Below are 23,429 nucleotides of genomic sequence, written 5' to 3'. Positions count from 1 at the left end.
TTTAAAAAAAAAAAATGCTCTTAATTTAGTATTCAAGGTAGATGGTAGAAGAAGAAAAGCTAGTAAATAAATTGGATCCTGCTTGGGAGGAACAAAGTTAAAATAAAGCTCTTTTTAACATTTGTATGGCCTTGTAATTACTTGTTTTCCTATGAACAGGGATTTATTCTGTCTGGATCAGTGTATCTTTTTGAGGTTAAAAGAAATAGTGAGTGTGCCTGTTACACAATAGAAGCCAAAAAAGGATCAGTGTAGAGAAAGTGGCCAGTGTGCACATGTGCCTGTTCAGCAGAGCAGGTTCTAACATGAAAAGCATTTGGAATTACTACTAAAAATGAAGTGCAGTGTTTACTGGTAAAATGTAAATATCTGTTTCGTGATGCGGTACCACTGACGTGCCTTTCACTTTATAAAATATTCACACAATCTTCTTTGAATGATTTACAAAGCACTGCCTGAAACCAGATGCTGTGCTACTGTTCTTCGGATGTTCTGAAGACTGCAATTTGAAGCGAAGGAGAAATGCTGGCTGTACTTTGTCCTTTGGCAGTTTGCAAACTTTCGCCAGCATTATTGTACTAAACGAACCACATTCATGCAGTCCCAGTGACTTCATTGCAGCACTTCAAAACCTGATGACTGCTGACATTTTAGAGCTAGCAAACTAAACAAAGTCAAATCTCTAACTTGTTATGGAATTACTTCTGATGCTTATTTCCCCTATTTAGAGGCATTGACTTCTACCCAGCAGACTTTCAAAACACAGCTTTGTCTTTGACTGATTCCAGACCAACACTTCTCATTAAATGAAAGTTGACAGTCAAAAAATGTGTGCTGGCTTACTGGAGTGGGAACATAGTGTCACGATGAGGATGCTGAACTGTTTTCACCCTGAATTGTAGTCTGGTTTGAAATTTGTCCTTTCAGGTCACACTAACTTAACTTGCTTTGTCTGACTTAACCACCTTATAAAAATTTTTCTTCTACGGTAAATTGTGAAAAAGAGCGTGTAGCCCAGATAAAAGGCTCTACTCGCTTGTAATGTTGTTTTTAAAATCTTTCATTTTTAAAAGCAGCAAAGTTCCCTGAAACCCGTTTTACTGAAAACTTGCTATATAAAACAAGTGTTTTTCATTTTTGTTACTCAGGTTGGCTTAAAACAGCCTTTCAGTTTTAGTTGCAGTTGTTGTAAGCTTAAGATGCTTGTTTTCACGTTGAAATTTTTGCTTAAACAACAACAAAAGGAAGTCACAAACTGTAAGCTGCATTGTGGTGGCATCTGCTTGTGAGGCCTTAATTATAGTTGTCAGCACTCGCATTATGAAAGTAGTTTTTTTTTTTCAAGTGGTAATTCAGCAAAAATGCTTGCACAGGTCTGGAACTCAACATTGGCAGCCAGTTTTTCTAAAGCACTCTTTCAAGTGTCAGATATAGCGTGTATATGTGTAGCTTTTACTTAATTTTGTATGTTTGAGGGATTGTTCGGTGTGCCGTTAGTCTGTATTTGTACAGGTGCGGCACTGACATAAAATGTAGCTTGCTTGGCCAGCACAGATTTCTTCACTGCACAGAAATTGAGAGTTGCATCTGCAGTTTAAGAAATCTCTTGAAGATGTTTTGGAAATACATTTTGTGTTGTTATGTGTCAAGCAAAGTTTTTTGCGTTGTAATTAAATCTGGGTCAATGTAGGAGCCGGGAGACCAGCTCTGCTCACGCGTTACTTCTGCCCTGCACTGTAACGGTGACGACAATCAGTTGGTTCCTGGGTTGTGTTCTGGCACCCCTGCAAAGGCAATTAAGCAGTTAACCTGCACACAGCTCAGCATTTTCAAAGTTTTTACAGCTGGTCAACAGTCCTAGTTACTGACATGTTGCCTCTTTTAATTCTATGGAACATAATTGCTGTTGCTTCATGGCTAACAGTGGTCAGTTCTTCATTAGCCAGATGTTCCTGAAGGTGAGGTGGAGGGGACGCTTCAAACTAGTTGCTCAGTAGTGCTTCATCAGGGTGGTGACGCTTTTTTTTGCAATATTTTTGTGATGTGGCATATGACGCGTTTACTGGTGGAAGCTGAAGGTATCTGTCACTAATTTGCTAGCTGCTTTTTGATCTTTCTGATCTCTAAGAATTTTTCCGGATCTAGAAATCTGTGGTGTTGTCCTAGTGATTTTTATTTATGGATTTACTTAGATTTTAATGATTTTTGTTGTATTGTCTTTTCTTGCAGAAGGAAAGGTCTTAGCATATATGTTTTTATGGTTACCCTGCTGTAGCCTGTTTCTTGGGTTTACTTTGTTCTTCATGAATTTATTCTTCGTGATGGCCCATAATATACGTAAAGGCTTTTGTGCATTTGTCATTTCTCCAATAATGTTCATCACAAGTTTCTTTCCTCTGCCAGACTTTCTAGCTCATCTATTACTGTGTTTTTAAGTCTTCCTCTATTTGTCTATTGGTGCTGTTCCTAGGACACCATCTGTCCTAGGAAACACATCTCTTGTGTTTTTCTTGGTTTTCTTACACAAAACTACTGGAACTGCCACAGCTCTGGAGCCAGTCCTGCGCTGGCCACTCCACCAACACCCGCAAGAGTGTATGTAATTGTCTCCTGATTATTCCTATGTATTTGCACATATGAAAAACAAAGTTACAAATCCCAGTTACTATGATAAATATTCCTTTAAAAAAAAAAACAAAAAAAAAAAAACAAAAAAAAAAACAGTAGAAGCAGAATCTAGAAGAATCCCCAAACTCTGTTATTGTCTCCCACTCATTCTCTTCCACTCTTTGTGAAATGGCATGCTCAGATGAGCCAGATTACAGGGAAAGATTATTTACTGGTTAAAGGAAATCTTGCAGGATTCTCACTGCTAGAAAATAAAGAGCTTGAAGTTAAAATAAAAATAATAATAAAAAAAAAATCTGATAGATCCATGTGTATAATGGGGATAATTCAGGTCAACTTTACGACGGTGCTTTGATAACTAGATCTAGCTATACTGTGACTAATGTAATCAGCCATACTTCAGCTTCAAAAGGTGTTTCAATACCATTTTTATTTAAAAACGTGTTATGAGCTGCATGCTGACTTAACTTTTTTTTAGGTATTCAGTTTGTTATTCACCTCTTCTACTCTTTCTTCACACACCTTCCTTCAGAGTCTTCCCCCTAAGATAGATACTACTTTGGCTGCCAGGTGAAGGGCTTCCCCATTGACAACACCACGCAAATCAGTGATGGATACGAGCTCTTCGTGGGCCAGCAGGAGCATTCTGCTAGACCCCTCCCCCCCCACTACATTTCATGCCCTTGACAGAGAATTTCCTCTCTCTAGCTGTGGGATGGCTATGGGCTGTTCTGCTCCACTGCTCTGAACGAAGATGTGGCACAGAATCCAATTCTACAGCCTCCCTGACCCCAGACAGCTCAAGCCTGCTGGATCTTACGTTGTCTTTCTTGTGCCTCCCAGAATTTCAATCTGATTATGTCTGTGTGTATTACAGAGACTACTTTTGCTTCGGTGCATTCAATGAGTAAATGCTTATTAAAAATCTGTCCAAACTGTAGTACCCATAATAATACAGTGTGCACTTTGATGTGAGCAATGTGCTCTCGGCATTTATAGTGGTATCATTTTGTCCTTACAGTAGCAATAGCTCTTATTTCTAATGCAGTAGCTTTTCTCCCCTACCATGACATACTGATAATGACGTTCATTGGCCATAAGAGATAGTACTTGGGATCTCCTGCCCTTCCTGGGTGAGGAAAGGGAAGTAAGTTCTGCCAGACGCAGACTCAGAATACAGTTCTCTGAAATGCAAATCACGTCTCTCTATCGCTGTTAAATCTCAGCGAAAGTGGAACTGGCACATTTCTGGCAGGTTTGAAGGCTGTTTAGCTACAGCATAAGAAATAAATGAGCCCAGAAATTGGCCACTGTTTCCTTTGGTGACTGGGCCAGTGAACTCAACTCTCTTTGAAACGGCTCCGTATTCCTTGCAAAAACCCTCTTTATCTGCTTGCTTGCAGAGATCCCCGTACCTGCTGCTTCTTAGGTTAGAGTTAAACTTGGCATGTTGTATAAAGCATTGGTAAACTTCTTGCTTTACATTTCAGAGAGCAATGAGATCTGTATGATTGAAATATGTATTTGATATGTATATATCTGTTGATATTCGAACCTTCCCTTTTGTGTGTGCTTAGGCCACCCTTTAGGCATTTTTAGGAGTGCTCACTTAAGAGCACTTCTTGGCTTTCTAGATGGCTGAGAACTTTAATCTCTGATGGTATGTAAATGCAGCATGAACTTCAAAGATCCCATGCCACTTTCAAAGCTATATTCTGTATTTCTGGTTAGGAACAGAACCTTCAAATGCCAGAGAAAATGAAGTAGATAGAAAACGTTACTCTTTTTTCTTTAATTTTGTGGTCAATTGTTTTCTGGCCTTAATTTCTGAAAGGAATGCATTTAATTCAATAGTATTTAAGGGTTATTCTTTTTTCTGTTTTATATAATGCAGGTATTCATATCTTTTCAGGTTCCAGAGTTCTAAATCTGGAAAGATCTACCTCCACAGAGATGTAAGGCTCCTATTCTCTCGGAAGTCCATGGAAGTTGATAGCGGCGCTGCATACGAACTCAAATCTTACACTGAATCTCCAACAAATCCTCAGTTTTCACCAAGATGTTAGCAAACAATGGCAAACTGAAGTATTCATTGTACTGTTGATTACTCCTTACAAGGGAAGATTGGTAAAGCTGACAGTATAAAATTAAATCTGTAAAGGAATGAAAATAGCGCTTAAGAGAGAAGGTTCTTATGTGATCCTGGACCAGTTTTGTAAAAGGTCTCTGGAATGAGCTTTGTGTATTCCAAGTAGACTGGAAATGTACTTAAATCTAATCTTTTTGTACTGTTTAAAACCACTTCATTGGATGTGTTGCAATAGCAAATTCCCAAGTTAGTTTAGTGTTTACACTTTTTATTTTATTTTTCAGTTATTTAATATTTAATGTTTCATTTAATACTCAAGTGATGTTTGTCTTTAGTGTCTAATGTAGCATAAATCCTATGTAAAATCATACTATGTATTTTTGGCATTAATATTGAAATCTGAAATATATACAGATGTCTTTAATCTGTGTGATGTTTTTAAGTGATATTCATTTAAGTTATTGAAAATGGGGACAAGAGTTGAATTTCCATAACATTTCATACTATGCAAGCATTCAGCTTTTTTCTTTTCTTTCTTTAATGGTACCCTTTTTTTCTTTTTTCCCCTCACATACGGATTTAACGCCACTTGCGACCATAGCACAGAATGTTTGTTTACTTACTCATGCATTCAGATCATTAATTCAATTCATATTTGGCTCCCTCCATTTCTTTCTTTCCTAAAGGGCCACTTTAATATTGCTTTTTGTTAGTTTCACATAATTCCCACCCCCCCATATCTGATTTCCGATTGTGCTAAAGGATGTACTGTGCAAACGAATTAGCATTTATATCTTAAATATATGCAAAAGCTATGGAACATGTACTTTGTTTTATTTTTAGATAAGGAGGATCTTCATGTAATCCTAAATATTTTTAATAGATCAATTCCATTTAGGCCACTAGGTGGCTATATGAAGTTTTACTAGAGATGCTACGTTGGGAATATAAATGCTTTCCAATACATGTATTCCTAAAACAAATCACAGTCACATAAACAGTTTATGCTACGTGTTAAACTGTGTAACTGAGAGAAATAAAGCTAGAAGCATTTGATTATATTTGAGGTATATATTTAATAATGAAAATGAAGATCTGGGTTTCTCTGCTGTCTTACCTTGGTTCATGTTTTTCTTTACATCACTGTTTTCATAGTGTCAGTACTGTGAAGGGTGACCTTCACATTTGGGAGTATGACACCCTTATCTGATGAAGAATGGAGAAAGAATGAATGTGCCTGTTGTATATTCAACACTGCCCTTAGCTGAGATGAGAAGTCACTGCATCGTGAAATCTCCGGGAAGCCTGCCAGGGAAAATAAGGGAGACCAGACTTTCCAGATGATACTTATCCAACTATCTTGTATATTCAAGTGGCTGTTGCTACAGAAGGGCAAAGCCCAAATATTATTGAATCCATTTCCAACTAAAGTATTTTTCCCTCTGTTACACTGGGTTTTTAAAGGTTAGCTTTTGTATAACAGAGACTTGGGGAAAAACCACACAGGAGATTGATTGTGGTTTCTAGTTGTGTGTCTTGTAAACCTGAAAAGGTTTCTTTTGGTAACAGAATAACAGAAGAGTCAAATACAACTGCAGTTGTACTGCGTACATAACTAGGATCTAGACTAGGATAATGAAAATGCGCCCTAGTTTCTCTGTACTCAGTCACAAGCAAACAGCATGTACCCCTAAAGTACTTGTTTGTGTCACGGTGCACATCTGCCTGCATACTTGATGAAATGACACTTAATGAAAAGTCATAAATCACCCTCAGTAAATTAACCTTACATTTTTACACTGACAGTATGCAACGTTTGTATGTCTGTATCTTTAAGTGACTTCAAGCCATCTTATTCTCTCTTTGGAGTAATATATTTGTCTTGAACAGCAAAAAAAAGTGTGGATTTTGGGTATGTGTCATACAAGTCATGTCCAGGAAATAAATCTGTATTGACTTACATAGTCAAACTATACTTGGTCCCTATATGGATGCCATTAAAAATGAAAATGACCTTAGGTTATCCATGTACAACTTTTAAGTAATTTCCCCTTCACAGTTTGATCTGGGTTACTTGTTCCATAAGGGACACACGTGGATGAATGTTTACAAAATATGAACAGACTTCCACACGACTTTCTATGCATTTGTTAAGAAGTGGGACTAGACTAATTTTTAAGAAGCTATTTGCTTCTCGTCTTTACTCTTCAATAGGCCCAACCTTACAGAATTATTTTGTATAAATGTTTCCGAGTGGTTTGAGGGCCTCTGGTAATGGAGGCTGCAGATAATCCGTTCTAGTGCTAAACTACTTACCATGAGAAAGCTTTTTATAAAACTAAACCAACTAAATCTTGCTGATGGAGTCAGGTTACTACCCGTCCTTTTCACAAAAGAAAACAATTTGGTTCCCATACATCATATCCCTTCTCAGTTTTGTTTCCTGTTTCTAAAACAACCCCAAACTGTTCAGACAGCCTTGCCTTACAGATTTTGATTTCTGTACTTCTCATCCTTCTGGCTCCTTGCTTTCTTCCTTTGGACTGAATCTGTCTCAAGGTGTACACACGATCCCAGGCAGGGCTTCTCTACACCAATTAGTATTGAAGATAAGTCTCGTGGATGAAACTCCTCTTCATACATCCTTTTTTTTCCTGTAGCAGTTGATGTCAACTTGTATTCAGCTTGTTATCTGGCATAATGTTAGGCAGCCTCATTGTATTGCTTGCATTCTGCCTGCCCCTTGCTCCCGTTTAAATTCAGACCACCACCCAAGCTGTCAGCCTCCTGGAGTCCCACCCGCTTTGCGCAAGTTCCTATTCGATGACCACTAACTGGGGACCGGCTCAGGCAGTTCTCTAACCCCTCCAGGATATTTTTTTACCCAAGTTGAAAATATTTACCAGATAAGAAAAAATCTGATGCGAGTATCCTGATCTTATTCTGGCTTGAGGTAATCCTCCCGCGCTAGTTTGTTATGCTGTCCTGATCACGCCAGTTAAGCCTAAGACACGTTAAACCCTGCGGCCTCTCCGTGTGTCGGTCAGGGATGGCTCCGTGCCCCTTCACAATCGGCTTTGGACACACAACCTTAAAACGAACGACCCAGTTTCTATGCGCTGCCTTCCTGTATCTGAGGCCGTCGCAGAACGCGCGCTGTTACCGAGGTTCCTGAGGTACTTCGCGCCCTTGCTCTGCACTGAGCAGCTTACGCTTGTTCCCTTACAGAAAATTAACTCAAGGAAGCGCTGCGTTCAAGGAACTGCTAAAAACTGCCGAACCGTGCTTTCTCTCGGATCAATTTCCGAAACTCCCGGGGTTTACGGCACCGTCAGCCGTCACCGCTCGGCGGCTCCGCTTCGAAGCCCACCGCCGCTCGCTCCCTTCCCCCAGGGAGGCCCCGAGGGGGGGAACCTCGGGCCTCGGCGTCAGCGGCGGGGGCGCGGCCAGCGCCGGAAGCCCGCAGCGCTCGGCGTGCGCGGTCGGGCGCGGAGGAAGTGTGTTCCCGGCGGCACGCCGTCCTGCCAGCCGCCGCCATCTTGTGCGGGAGGCGGCGGAGCTGCGCTGCGCTGCGCTGCGCGGAGGAGCGGCGGTCGCGCCCCCCCACCTCGGCCCCCGGAGCCCGCCCGGAGCCCGCCGTCCCGCTGCCGCGGCGCCATGTCTGCCGAGAGCCCCGAGCCCGCCTCGGCCGAGGAGCAGAAGGTAGGTGGGGGGTTAAGGAGGCCCGCAGCCGCCGCGCGGCCCCGCCGAGGAGGGGCAGGAGCGGGGAGGGCCCGCGGGGGTCTCCCGGCCGTGCCCCGCTCTGGGCGGCGTCCGCCGGACCCGCCCCGCCCCGCCCGCAGCCCCCGCGGAGCCGGGCCGGGCCGCGGGGTGCCGGGCGCTGCCTGGCGGAGGGGGCGCGGAGGGCCGGGGGGGTCCGGCCGCCGCCTCGGCCCCGCGACGCGCCCCCGGGCCCGGCCCCGAGGCGGCCTGCCCGGAAGGGGCCGCGGTGAGGCGGGGGCGCGGTGTGGTTGCGCTAATCCCCCGTACCTCTCCGTGCGGCGTGAGCTGCGGGGCAGCGGGGCCGCCCGGAACAATGGCTGCGCTGCAGCCTGCTCCGGCCAGGGCTTTTGGGAGGGCTCGGTGGCCGGGTTACCGCGTGGGGGCCCTCCGGTGCCCCCCCCCGAGGCGATAACGCCTGTGCTGCTGGGGCTGGTGTCGCAGGCGGCTCCGTGCTCCTCGCAGCTCCGCTGGCTGCGGCCTGGCAAGGGCTCGTGTTTTAGTCTCGTCATGGCTGTGGGTCGCTGCGACCCCCACGGCTGTTTCTGACGGGGAGAACTTAGGAAACGCAAGCCCTCCGCTTAGAGGGCTCTAAAAGGAAAAGCATAACCCGCCTCGGCTGTCTAAAGTTTTTGTTTAATAATTTACCGTTTGTAATGGGAATTAGTCGTACAAGTAGGAAGGTTTGGGAGTTAGGATAAAATGATAGCATGGCAGTAGGTGCGGTAATCGGAACCAGCTCCTGTTGTGTAATTTGCCCTTAAACGTGGACGTTACGCAGTTTGGCTTTACATTCGTGTTAGGCAGACCACCGAGAAAACACTGTTCCTGTTCAAAGCACATAAAAATAAATCCCTGGCCTATGCGGCGCGCCTAGAATAGCTCGGTAATAAGAGCACGGCAAAGCATGTGGCAGCAGCTTTATTGTGATGCCTTCCAGTGTGTTCTCATGAAGTCAGGTGAGCGGGGCTGGTTCGGCCAACTAAGTATTGGTCTGAAGTCTTGAAACGCCGTGCTTGTGCGCTGTGCTGGAAAACCGCTGGCTCTTTGAGATCCGGGGGGGCTGCTGATCTTCTCATTTAATCTTAATGCAGTCAGGCATTCAAGACAAGTGAAAGTAGATAAAACTTTGTTTTCTTTGGTCTTATATCCTGTGATAATAGGGCTACAGATTTGTACTACAGCATTGCAATATTAAACTTCTTTAAAAATATTTGTCTGGATAAACAGAATTAAAGATCGTTTCAGCTAGCGGTTAGCTCTGAAGTACTTGTTTGACCAACCCGTTTTGCAGTACTTATTCGTTGGTAAGCTTAAAAAAGATGAAGCCCCAAAGGGAACTTTGAGGCAGCAGCTCCATGACGAGACGTCTGTTATGAACTTCTTAGCACAGCGCGAGAAGCTTGTGCATGTGTTCAATGAGAAGGGTGTTAAACAAGAAAATGATATAAATTGAGAACTTTCCACTAGTCCAGTGTTTCCTGTTCTTCGTGTGAAAACTCAGGGTAGTGGCAGGAGGAAGTTCAGCAACAAAGAAACCTTTGGATGATGTAGAGCATGTGCTTGGTTGATGGATGCTGCTTTTGCTGTAGAGGTCCGTGTTTTTCAGGAAGCTCTTAGTGCTATGTCTTGTTTTGGGACTGGCTTTTGCCACATCAGTTGCCTGTGGAGTTGTGCTGTTGTCATGTTTTTCCTATTTTCTATTCCACATTTTTGTCTGATGTCTTTTGTTAAAACAGAACAAGCTCTTCATAACACAGCTCGAGAAGGCTTCTTTTTAGCCATGCAGTTGAGTTGTCCAACAGATAGAGGACCTCATGTTTTTAGTAGCTCCATAAAAATTAAAAGCAAATGCTATCTTTAAATGTGTTAGGTAACTACTGGCTATGCTGGTAAATCCTTTTAATGAAGTAAGCAGACTTCATTAGCTGTGCAAAAATTCCTGTAGAGAACTAAAATTACAACTTGTGTGGTTGTCACCAGGAAGAAGTGCGTGGTATATCTTGATTTTTTTTTTTTCCTTCATCAGTTGTCAGTCATCTGGTTGCTGCTTCTATAATAACTGAAGGGGAGACAACTGCTAATGTATGAATGGCCTTGCAGGTTTGGGTTAAAGCCTTTGTGTCTCAGTGACACGTCCCTGAGAGTGCTCCCTGCTCTCTGGTGCACAGAAGAATACAAGGTCAGAATAAGCACTTGATGATCTTCCCCGGAAAACTTTCCCAGGTCTCCTCAATCCATGGTATAAAAGCCTTCTGAGCTGCAAATGAACGCATCCGATGGCTTTCTGAATCCATCTAAATTCTTGGCATCCCCTGTGTTCTTTGGCAAGGAGTTCTGTAGCTTAGCTGTGTTACATGAAGAACTGTTCTCTTAAATATTTTTGAACCTGTTGTCAGCTGGTTTTGTTTGACAGCCCAAGTCTTCATGTTGAAGCTATTCCTTATTTCATGTTACAAAGGTGGTTTTTTTGGTCTTAGCTGTTCTTGGCCGTCAAGAGTAGGTGACTGTTGCCTGAATCCTTTTTCTCTGCACTGAGGCACAACACAGTTTTGTGTTTTGATCGCCTGCTGTGCAATGATTTGTCAACCCTGTGAGTTTGCACAAGTGCTTCCTTTGAAGCACCATGAATACATATTTATGTAAGCTCTTTATTGTTGGCCCTCTGTTCTTAAAAAATACTTCCTTTTGGTTAGTATTGGCAAAACATGCCCCCTCAGATGCCTTGTCTGTTGGCTCAACAGTGAGTCCCCAGTGATTCAGCATTAGATGCTGAAAGAATGGGTTTTGAGAAGATCCAGAGACAGTGTTGGCATGATAATAAAACACACCAGGAAGAACAGCGGCTGAAGACTGTTCTATTCGCATGGAGACTGTGGTCTTGGCTAGTAGGATTATTATATGGTGAGGAATTGCGTAGCGCTGGTTCTGTGTTCTGTGCTGCCAGGGAAGTTTTGCTTGTTGTGTGTGTGTTTTATATTTTGTATTTATCTGTATTTTGTGTTGCATTGCCTGGCATTGGGAGCAGCTGTCTTCCAGAGGTCTTGGAGTAGTGGAGCAACTAGAAATGTTGTATTTTAAGTCTGTTGTTATAAACTTTGCTTCCAAGGTTTCTTGCCAGAAGGATGCCAATCATTGTAGAACTTGGAGCTTTTGTAAGAGATGTCAGAGGCCTTGTGAATTGGGGGCAGGCTAGTGCAGGGGCTCAGCTCCTCAGCTCTTCTGCCTGAAGTAGCTCTCAGCTGCTCTTGATCCCTTGTCCTCCCTGCTGATGTGTTACCAGACCTGTTGGTGCAGCTGCTTGGTGATCCAGACAGAGGAAACTGACCCCAATGAAATAAAGCCCAGCAAGAAAAAAATGTTATTTTTGCAATGAATTAATTTCTGTAACCCGTTGACGTGGAATACATGCACTCATGCGAACTGATGCAACACAAAGGTTGGCGGTGCAGATGGAAGAAGAGTGTGAAGGGGCTGCCTAAGCAGCTTGAAGTGAATACGAAACCTTAGTCACAGATGAACGTGAGGCTCTCTTGTTTTCAATGGCAATTCTTCTTTCCTGACTAAAAGTCTTCCTGTGACTTGAGATGATAATTACTGTTCAAGAACCACAGCAGTCAGCACAAATCAGTATGAGTTTTCCCTGAACTAGCGATGGTTTGCATGCAAAAAATGATCTTGGCCAAACACTGGAAGGCAGTGAAACAAGAATTTTGAATGGAAGGTATTTTAGAAATGACTGAGTACAAAAAATTGTACCTCATGCATCAAATCGCTGCACGAACCAGGGCAGGTACCTATAAAGTAAAGGTCAGTGCTGAAAGACTGGATGTACAAACTAGTTTTTGCCAAATGAGTATTTTCAGATCATTACTTTGAGCATGCATATTTTTACGGTATTCTCACAAACGTGCATTTTATTCTACGCAAATATGCTGCGTTCAGTTAACTAGCTAATGATAATGTTGGCCTCTAATAGAAGGCCAGTATAGAGAAGTCAAATAACGTTTGTTAATATGGTAGCAGGCATGGTTTTGAGACTGAAATACTTTAACGCTATTTCACAATGAATATTAATGCATTACAGTTGCATCAGAGTCATAAAAACTAGATTTTGTGGGAGCACAAGTGCTAATCCATGCAACTACACGATGAAGCAGGACTAACTGAAAAGTCCCATGCTCAGCTTTCAACACTTGTTCCTGACAGAACCCTTGTTTTCACCAGAAAAGTGTGGGGATTTTTTTTGGTTATTTTGGGGATATTTTTGGTCAAAACTGAGTAATGGTGTGCTTTTAATATAGGCTAATTTTCTGTGAAAGCAAAATGGGTTGATTAAGTTCAAATTCGTGTCCAGGAAAAGTACCTAAGATGTGAGGCTGAACTCCTACAGTTGCTGTCAGTATTTGAGAGAGAATATATGGGAATGTTTATTGAATTAATTGATGTGTTCATATTGGAGCAGAAATCTGCATGTTGGTGAATTCCTTGCAAAAGTATTGTACATAAATAGTTTATTGTAATACTTCATTTAAAGTCTTGGTAATGTTGTTTCAGGAAATGGAGGATAAGGTGATCAGCCCAGAGAAAGCTGAAGAAGCAAAATTGAAAGCAAGATATCCTCATCTGGGCCAGAAGCCAGGAGGCTCAGACTTCTTGAGGAAGAGGCTTCAAAAAGGAGTGAGTTCTTTACTGTCTGTAGGGTATGGACAAGAAATTCCCAAATTCCTGTATCTGTGATTCTTTTCCACTCCGCAGACCTTTGCATGAGAAAAAAACACTGCCAGTTTTAACTTTAAATCTGTAAAGGCCCGAGGAAGCGAAATTGATCTCCACAAAACAAATGCCAAACTGGCAGGATAGTTGCTTACAATGCCCCAATGGCTCAGCTGCAATTCTAATAAATTTTAAGAAATTTAAAAACTTAGAAGCTGTCTCACTGCAGCTGTGATAGACTTGGATTAAAAAAAAAAAACCACAGAACAGTAAGGGTCAGAATCTCATCTGTGTTTTCTGCTTATCTTATCTTACCCGTTCTTATGTTGCCAGGATGTATGGCCACTCCTATTACTCGTGTTGTTAGCGTGTGAAGGCTTAGTGTTTGCAGGTACCGTATGACATCAGTGGCTTGAGAAGGTTGGCGTAATTCCAAATACATATACCTAGTCAAAAAGCAACTGTAGAAGAATGGAGAGCGAATTAGTATTTAAATACTGTTCCAAATTTGACCAGCGTATCTTACTTTCTTAGTTACTGAACAGTTTTTTGTTAGTTTAGTATTTCATGAAGTGAGGTAATGCTTTTCAGGCATGTTAGAATTCTGTTCTTGGAATAATCCTACCTGTCATTACTTTTGATGGTGTTTTCCTTGCTGTCACACTGTTGTTTACTCTTGTCTAGGCCATTTGAGTGCACACAATGATTCCAAGTGTAAATCCTTTGCAAGCCAGCTGTTGGAGTTCGGTGCTGATCTAATTTTGTGCTATCTGGTAATGTCTCATGGGAATTGTTACTTTTGGCAGGTTTTTTGGATAAGCTTTCCCTTGTAAGTTAGTGTGCATGCAGCATAGATAATGGCTGCTGGGAATGGACACGTGGCAGGTTAAGTGATGACTTTTGGGAGTTAAGCTTTTATGTGGTCAAAGGCAACCGGAATGAGACTTAAGCGTGTTCCGTGTCTGTGTAGACATCAAAGAGGCAAGGTAAGTGTGTTTTGTATAGGTAATTCAGGCAGACAGACCAGTGTCCGCTCCATAAGGATTAATGGCCACAAAGGAATTACTGTAAACACACCAATAGTCTCTACAAGATCTCAATCTTGATTATAGCACTGCTTCATGCAAAGCTTGTTATAGCCTATATTTTCCACTACGAGCACAGGCAGGCCAGTGGGCATTTTAATTGCCTCAGCATTTTGGATTCTGCTGGTATGATGAAAGATGGCATAAAATTGGGGGTTCCAATTCTTAATCTGCCCTCCTCAGTTCCTGATACTGTTAATACCTTTTTTCCATGTTTTATTTTTCGTTATTTTTGTTTAGTGTGCTCAGTGTCCTAAACGAGGAAGCATCTTATTTGATGTGGACTTCTGGTATACTTTAGGCTAGCTGGATTGCTGAACTTTAAAATAGGGTGAGAATAGTGAGTGTGCTTTCAGACAGCTTTTGCGATGGAAAGATATGTGGATAGGCATAGAATCAAATTGAAAAGGATGATCCCATACAAGCCACTTATGAAAAGCTACAGTAAATCAGAAGTAAACACAGGAGTAATCTATGGAGAGAAATGGACTGATACTCTAATTCCTGAAAGATGATGCTTTTTCTCCAGAGATGCAGTTGCCATTTGGCAAGTAGGCTGCCCTCTGCTCACTGCTATTTGCTGTTCGGAAATGTTCTGCATTGGATGCACACACCCAATCAATTTTAATTAGCATACTTCCTCCAGAATAGTCGTAAAAATGGATGCTGTGCTCCTGTAGACAGATTCTACTTAGAACTAGTGTATATATAACTAGTATGTAGACAGAAATGTATATATATAACTAGTATATAGACAGAAATGTATATCTGTTAGCAGCAGTTAACACATCTAAAGATAGAATTACTCAATTATTATCTAGTTCCTGTTTAAAAGTTTCTTTTGGTTTCTTCGGTCTTGAAGGGTAAAATATGAAAGCCTATTTCCAAACGGGGTTGCATTATAGCTAAAGCCTCGTCTGCAAATACAGTGCAAGAACACTGTGGTGTAAGTAAGGATTCCACTGTCAAAAGGGATGAATTGTGAGAAGGTTTACCAACACAAGTATGTAGTTCAGGTGTTCTGATTGTTTAGGTTAAAACAGGTGACTTTAAGGCTCTAGTAAACCCTAATAGGGAACATTTAAAGCCATCTTCAGGAGGCCTTGCATTTAAAAACAACAACAACAACAAAAACTTCCCATCCCCAGGTAAAGACTTTTACTTCAGTTTAACAGCTGCTGCTACGGAACATTTTGCAGCTGGTTAGTGCTGCTACAAACCAAAGTCTATGGTAATAATGCTGCCTGGAAGTACATAAGCATAGCAGGTTGCAATGGCGTTTGTTCAACTGACTTTGAGGAATAAGCCTATATAAAGCTAACTAGGGAGTGTTCTTCCAGATGTGATAATGCATTGTAAGCAACAGTTGTTAGAGCTAATCTTTGTCCTGAATCTAGGCTTTGGCCTCATTTGACAATCTGCAAAATCACGGGTTATAAGTAGATTAATGGTAGACCTCATAGTAAGATGTAAGCAAAATATAACGGTTCCCCCAAAAAGGTGTCATTGAGCAGTTGAAGACTTGATGCAGGCCTTGGATGAAATTCCATACCTCATCTTAGTGTAACACAGATAAATTATAAGTCATCTGGTTTTACCATCCACAGATAACTTAATGTTTTGAGAAATATGACAACAAAGACTGTTAAAGGTAGTGCTAATAAAAATTTGCTGAAATGCTGAGGAACGCTCTTTTACAAATTCAGAATTAACATAATCCTTTGTTCAGGAGAAACTTGGAGCCTGGGATAAGCGAAATCTACTGTGCAATCCTTCTAAAAAGCTTTGTGAAGGGAATTCTTAACTAAATTGGTTTGGGAACTTTAGGGATCATAGTTTCACTGTTTTAATGTATGCAGAAAAAAGATTTTCTTGTTAACATGCAGTTTCATGTTTCTTTGATCTTCTGGTATGATAAGGCAGGCTCTGTTCTCCAGCCTTACTTCATGTATTGTTTGGTTATTCTGTCTAGCAGAACTTGATCACTGCACTGTAATTTACAAACCCCAAGGTTTCATTTGTGGGAGGGCAGGGCCCTTTAGAAAACAGTACTAAAACAGTGTTTGTGTGTGGTGTGTGTTTCATGGTATCTGTAGAGCATTAACTGTATATGTAACTAATGTTCAGAGTTTAAATGTGTGCTTAACAGTCTTGGTAAGATTTTTTTTTTTTAATCTGAATTGACATAAAGCTGCCTTGCAAAATGAGAAATTCAGGCTTTTAAATCTATGTGTATTTTGTCTTCTAGCAAAAATACTTTGATTCTGGTGACTACAACATGGCTAAGGCAAAGATGAAGAATAAACAACTGCCTACTGCAGCTCCTGACAAGACAGAAGTCACTGGTGACCATATTCCTACTCCACAGGATCTCCCACAGCGGAAACCATCTCTTGTTGCTAGCAAGCTGGCTGGCTGACGAGAACAGCTGAACTGCATGATAATTCTCATTCCTGTTATTTCTCCTTAATAGTTATTTCTCACCCTCACATCCCCTTTTTTCTTTCTTACACTAAGTCATGAGACTGACAGCTTTGCAGGTAGCGATAGCATGTGCTGCTATTGTAAGGGAGTACTGTTAAGAGTAAAACATGTAGTATTTGGACTAGTTGAGAACAATGCACTGATTAAAAAAGGACAAGTTTGGTTAGAGTAATGTAATCTACTTGAAAATGTACATATTGCCCATTTCCTAGTGTAGGACTGGTTCCAGCAAGTGACATCGCAAGTTTTACAACTTTTAATGTTTCTGCTTTTGTTATTTCACCTTAATTACAGCATATTTGTATTTAATATAACCTCCAGTTGTGTTGGTTTTTTTTCTGTGTTTGGGTTTGTTGTCTAAAATAGAGGTTTAGACCACAAGTTGCTAGATGGTAAAGCATGTATAAAAACAAAGACAGGGCTCTGATTGAATTTTGTTTCTGCTCTTGAACTTGAACGGCCTTAAACCTGTTTCAGCTTTAACAATAGAGTTTTTACTTGGGCAATATTTGCCCATTCTGGTGTAACTCTTGTGAATCTAGTGCTTATTGACAACTGCCTGTTGAAGCTGGTATCCTTTTCAGTTCCGTAGCTTAGAACACACTTTTGTTGAAGATGTGAATGAAGTGTGCATGTGCATAGACTGTTGAATTCACTCTTGTGCCATTTTTGTAAATACAATAGTTTTGCACAACCTTTTGCAAATGTCTATTAATTTTACATTTTAAAAAGCAGATAATGTGCCAATCAAAGCACAAGTGATTCTGTATCTTTCAAAGTCTTGGCCTGAAACTAAGAGCCCAGAATCTTGCTACTGAAAGTGAAAATTGTGTACCTGAAATTTTTGAAACCCCTAGACTTACACTTGACTCAGCCTTATGCTTTTGCAGTTGTATATTTTGTTTCGCAACAATGCCCAGCATTCAGTTATAAATCTGAAATTTTTACCTATATTTAAAGGCAGGTGCCCTTTCTGTTCAGCAGCTCTTTAAGCTTTTAAAGGTGAAATGCTCAATGGTATGACATGGAAAATAGCTAAATGTACTGTTCTAGAGAGTTTCCCTTGTGGCAAACTCCAAATCTAGGCTCGCTAAGGTTTGATATGCAATTGTCGTTGTACTATTTTAGACTTCTGGAAGTGAAAGGGTATAATTCTTTTTCTTGAAGTCCTTAAATGGCAGTAAACTAACTCATTTTATTCTGTTATAAAGCAGCCCCTCATTGGTTTTGGGAAATGAAAGGAACTGGAACTGGTATTTGTATAATGATCTACTGAGGGATAGGTAATTCTTCACGTCAGAAAATAGGAAAAAACTTCAGTTCGTCTGTATGGTGCAGGTTGTGAGTACTAGATTGCCAGAATACACAGTTGATACTAGATGGGTAACCTGATGAATTTAAGAGCATGACTTGTTCAGTGAAATCAGATATATTAAAATACAGTATGATCCATAATGTAATTGATTTTAATACAGGCAATCATGGCCTTGATGTTCTTTAGGAGTGTAAGAAACCCTTTAAAAATATCAGCATACTTTTTTCTTAAACGGTTCTATTAAAACACTATGAAAAGCAAAGAACCAATGTAGGCATTGTAAGAGAAACCACTTTTGAAGATGCATGTTTTTAGAAGGAAGCACTTTGTATTGATATATTCAGAAAGGTCTTACAGAATAAATATCTACTAGTTGAAAAGAAGACTGGCCCATATTTTCTGCAATGCTCTTTTCTAAAGGAAAACTCAAGAAAATGATCAAGATGAGATGAATAATCTTAACTTGGCCCTGCTTTGGTTAGAATAGGCAGAAACTGTATCAGTGTCTATTATAATGTGTATTCTTCAGTCTAGAGAAGTCATTCCAGAGAACTTTTTAAATTGATAACCTGGTTCTTTGCAAGTCTTTATAGCCCTTTTCAAGTAATTACAGACAAACTTGTGAAAGCCCTTTTATTCCTTATCCTCCACTAATACTATAAACAAGTTGTGATTTTTCACAGAACAGTTTGAAGAAATTATTAGACAGATTTGTGTTTTTTTTTAACCAAGAAATTAGGCTGGGAGAATAACAAGGAAGCTGGATATATTAAAGCAAACTGCTTTCTATAGTTGTTCGGTCTAATGTAAAAATCCCTTTTATTTTTGTATGTGTAAATGAAATTTGAAAAAATGATAGGATTGGGCCACAAATATTGAACAGTTGAAGGTGACTTGCTTTGTATTGTCTGGTTCCACTATTTTGTAGCTCACATACGGTGAGTTTTTTGATGCTTGAGATTTAAAAAAAAAAAAAAAAAAAAGCCATTTAAATTTAAACATTCCCCTCATTTACCTGCAACTCAGCTTGTCCTGCTGGTTAGATAATGCAAGCTTTTTTGATGTTCACTCAGTGACTTGCAGTTCTTAAGGTTACTACAGATTCAGCTACCAATATATTATCCATGTGTATACTTAAAGTACTGTAATACTAACTAGGTCAATGACTGGTTATGAGCCTTCACATCTGACAGACCTCAGCAGCAGGCACAGCAATTTTGATTCTATACACTGTTTAAAATTTAGAAAGTCCAATAATCACTTAACAGTAAAACAAAGGTGACTGCAAATTGATGCTAACTTTCAGCTTACTCCAGCAAGATAACTCAGCTATCCAAACTTATGTACATAATGTATTATATAAGTTTTACCATTTGATAAGGACCTTTTTCAAAGAAGACCTGCCCACACTATAGACTGGCAGTCCCTTTCATATCTTGCCTTTAAAGATAGACAGTGTTTAGTTATTAGACTAGTATTCATGTAGGCTTATGATAGCAGATAGCACCAACATTTTATTCAAAATAGTTAAAAGTGAATGAATTCCAACTTCACGGATATGTCCCCAAATCTGTAGTACCAAAGGCTTCCCTCTCATTGTTCTTGATGTAGTAGGACAGTGTTTGTGTAAAAGCCACAGGAGTACATTTTGTTGGACATATTTACACCCAGTTGAGATGTTAAGGTGATGAAAATGTCAATTGTTCTTTACAAACTTACACATTGTATAGTATACAGAATAAATTGATCTACTTAGTTTTTATTGCAATGTGGAGATTTGTCTCGTCTTTACTGTGGTTTCCTTAATGATACTGCATACTTCCGTATCCTCTATGGAAAATTTCTAAAACCTAAATCTTGCTACTCTGTATCATTAAAAATATGACTGGGCTTTGGTTTCTAGTATGTTAGACTACAGAATTACTTTAATGTAATCACATTTATATATATTTCAGTGCTTATTTTTCTAATAAGGCAATTAAAGCTTATTGTTTGAAAACTCCTTAACAGATGACTGTTTTGGTCCCTTGCACCGAGTGAAGGGGATGTCTGGGAATTAACTTGTCACATAGAGGTTTGCATTGCTGTTGACTTCATTAACCTGAACTTGGTGAAATTTCCACGAAATCAAGATGCTGGAAAAAATCCAAATAATTTCGTATTCAGACTGTGGCTTAGGTGCCGGTCTCTGCACAGTTTCAAGATCCATGTGGTGTATTTACGCAGTTAGCTCAGTAACCAACGTCATAGTAACACCTGCCATGCTCTGCATCTCCAACAAGCTGAGAAGTGTCCAAGTTAAGTAGCAACATCCAAGTGCCATGCTGAAGCAGAGCAAAGGCAGAATTAACACAAGCATTAGTATCCTAATAATAATGGGGAGTGGTATCAGTCTTTGGCCAAAGACAAACCGTTTAAATACAGGCTTATACCCAAATCTACTAATTAAAGCTGGGGCAAGTAAGTTGCACAAAACTACGTTAAGAGAAGCTGTGCATGTAGTGGCTGTGCTCACAGAACATGACCACATTAATCGGGACGGAGGTGAGATTACAGTAACTTGTCTGATGGCTCGGGCTTTCTGTGGGGTTGGAAAGAAGTAGGGGGGACCATGTGGAGCACACGAACAGGATGAACGTATTTTAACTTAAAGTGGATTTGGTGGTGCCTGTGTGGTTTGATTATTCCTACTGTAGTACAAGTGAGCCACCCTTTTCAGATTCAAGTCTGCACTGGTCTTTCAGTCTGGCTTTTTCATCCCAGTTTCTGGCATCTGTACATCCAGAGTAACTTAAAATCTGAAAATTTCTATCCCTATTTATTCCCGTTAATTATTTCCTTAGAAAATAATTCTGGAATACTAGCAGAGAGGCAGGTAGGATTGACCTCAACTGATGTGCTTGAAAAAGCTTTAGAGGAAGATGAGTGATTTGACACTGACTTTCTCAGGCAGTGTATCTTTGTTACTATGAAGATGCAGCTTGGTACATGTTCATAAGTATTTCTAGTGGGTGCAGAGGGCTGTTTGCTTACTGACGTGAAAAATACTGACAAAGCCACTGATTTCAAACACATTTGACCGGTTTAAAGTAGGAGTTTTACTTTTTGATTCTGACTGTCTAAATTTAACAACAGATTTTTTTTTTCATTTTATTGGAGAATAATTATGTAGCTCTCGATAAAAGAGGTATGCTTGGTTAATGTCAAATTCCATAGACAATATTACAGAATAGCCATCATAGACACTCCTGGTACATAGGCTCTGTAGAGGCTCAATTCAACTGCTGCTGGTACTTCTGTATTTAGAGGAGTGATAGTGCGGTATGATCATTTCCTTATTAGATTTGAGGAGAAAACAACAAATTTCTTCCTCAAGAAATAGGATTATAATTTTTTAATCTGTGGCATTTTCTAGGAGTTGAACTATATGGCTGAAATTCCAGGAAAGCTTAAATGCCAGAATGGGAGCTGTGGATTCTTCTGAACAAAAGGTCTGTTCTCAGGTGATGGGTTTTGTGCTGTTGAAAACACCTTCGTGATGTTCCAGAGACTAGAGGAATCCTCCTAGTAGGATTAAGCATAAATGAATCAAGGCAAGCTTTCTGCATGGGAATTTCATCATGTATCTTCATGTGCCATCTGAGATCTGTCTTTTCTGTAAGCCCAAAACCATGGAAGCAAGTCCCAGTTGTAATGGGAAGAATGCAAGCCTGGTATATAGTTTTATCTCGTCTTATGCATCTCTTACATTTCAGAGCTCTTAAGTGATAACTGCGGTCAACATTGTCTGAAGCTAATCCTGTTTGTTTTCTACAGCCAGAATTTACAGGACTAATCCTTGAAGTGTGACAATATAGGAAAGGGTGGGAGGATTTTAGCCTTTGAATTCCTCTGTTACATTTGTCCATCTTTCTAGTGAAGGCCCTTGGAGTTAAACCAATGGTCTGTAATGGATATACAAACGCTTTTCTGTAAGAGTGGATAGACCAATCCATTATGCCACATAAACCATCTCGCATTCTTTGTTACCAGTATGTATTATTTCTGTGCTTCTAATGATTTTCTGTCTTTGTATGGCCAACAGAGAATCTACTCCTCGCTCATGGCACAATGTGACAATAACTGAGTAGGAAAGCCTCATAGGATAGGACAGTTAAAATCTTTCCAGCAAATATGTGATGCAGGAGATGCTTCTAAAAGTAGTAAGCAGTCTTACAAACAGGTTTCTTGACAACTTTCAGTGCCGCCAATTCCTGTTCTTAAGGACAGATTTGAAATCCTGGTTTATGCAAATTGTGTCAAATCATAGCATATTTGGACTCAGATACCTATTTTCTGCCGGTGCTCATAATTACACTTGGCTCCTGAGCTTCAGCTGTAAATGGCTGATACAGTAATCCACAGTCCAAGTGAACTCCTGAAACGAGTGTCTTGAACAGAGAAGATAGCATCCTGAATAAAAGGTATTTAATAACGCGTTTGAAGCAGCACACAGAGAGAACAAAACTCTGATATTTTTGTGGTTCATGCATCCAGTTCTTAGATCAAGTCTGTTAAAAGGGGATGGTCACACTGGAGCTCCCAACCACTTGTTCTTCGGGTATGCATGAGACATGACTGGCTTTGTACTATATGACTCTCTGTTTTGCCATAGGGTGCACATGTGAAAGATGACTAGTGGCTTTGTAGTATAGATCTCCCTGTTTTGCCATAGGGTGCACATGAAAAGCAGCTGTGCAAACTTCTTAGGCAAAAACCTCACCCCTGACCTGGACATCAGTTCGCAGGAGCCTGTTCTTGGCTTCTCCAAGGACTGACGGCAGTTCTGTTGATGGAAGTGTGCCTCCTGGGCTTGCAACAGTAACAGGAATCATGGCTGATAGTCCTGAACATACTGGTAGAATATGGGAAGGAAGTTTTTTTGGTGGTGGTTTTGTTTGTTTGTCTGCTTTGATTCAATTCTCATTAAATAGTTTCTAAACTCCCTGTAAAATAAACATATTTTTAACCTAATTTCTGAAGTCATTAACCTTGGTTTATTAGCTGTGAAGATCACATATCTGCACCTAATACAAACAACTCCAGGTAAGGCTCCACATTTTCACCCTAATTATTATTTTTTTATTTGTGCTTGCTATGCTCTCTAAATTCTTTCACGTAGCAGCAGCGATGTACAGCTAAATTTTAGCATTTATTGCAGCATTTACTGGGGGAGTCGAGAGCTTTATTTTCACTCCTGGCTATCAGTAACTTGATGTGTGATTTTGAGCAGCTCACCCATCTCTTTCATGGCTCGTTTTCCCTGTTGGTACTGTCTGTTTTCTTTGGTCTGTTTTCTTTGCTCACAGCAGGT

At 40.4% G+C, this 23,429-nt stretch overlaps 2 protein-coding genes across 5 annotated transcripts in view; both read left to right on the top strand.

Moving 5' to 3' along the window:
* Positions 1–5,145, top strand: part of ATOSA (atos homolog A) — a 47,401-nt gene extending 42,256 nt beyond the window's left edge. For all 4 annotated transcript variants that reach the window (XM_080607494.1, XM_080607497.1, XM_080607495.1 and 1 more), the window contains exon 12: positions 4,541–5,145. In XM_080607494.1, the coding sequence (XP_080463620.1) occupies positions 4,541–4,694 (154 nt within the window). In that variant the 3' untranslated portion in view covers positions 4,695–5,145. The remainder of the gene's footprint in view (positions 1–4,540) is intronic.
* A 2,584-nt stretch (positions 5,146–7,729) lies between these two features.
* ARPP19 (cAMP regulated phosphoprotein 19) lies at positions 7,730–20,083 on the top strand. Its single transcript, XM_080607514.1, has 3 exons — positions 7,730–8,419; positions 13,034–13,156; positions 16,526–20,083. Exons 1-3 carry the CDS (start codon positions 7,832–7,834, stop codon positions 16,694–16,696), a joined length of 882 nt encoding a protein of 293 aa, XP_080463640.1. The 5' UTR covers positions 7,730–7,831; the 3' UTR covers positions 16,697–20,083.
* Positions 20,084–23,429: the final 3,346 nt, after the last annotated feature.

The sequence above is a fragment of the Anser brachyrhynchus genome, assembly GCF_964034855.1.
Source record: "Anser brachyrhynchus genome assembly, chromosome: 11".
NCBI lineage: Eukaryota > Metazoa > Chordata > Aves > Anseriformes > Anatidae > Anser > Anser brachyrhynchus.
This window is presented reverse-complemented; position numbering and strand designations above follow the sequence as displayed.

Coding starts and splice junctions, on each gene's coding strand:
- ARPP19 (XM_080607514.1), top strand. CDS start 7,832: ATGCGCTGCCTTCCTGTATCTGAGGCCGTCGCAGAACGCGCGCTGTTA. Junction 8,420..13,033: donor CCTCGGCCGAGGAGCAGAAG/GTAGGTGGGGGG, acceptor ATGTTGTTTCAG/GAAATGGAGGATAAGGTGAT. Junction 13,157..16,525: donor GGAAGAGGCTTCAAAAAGGA/GTGAGTTCTTTA, acceptor TTTGTCTTCTAG/CAAAAATACTTTGATTCTGG.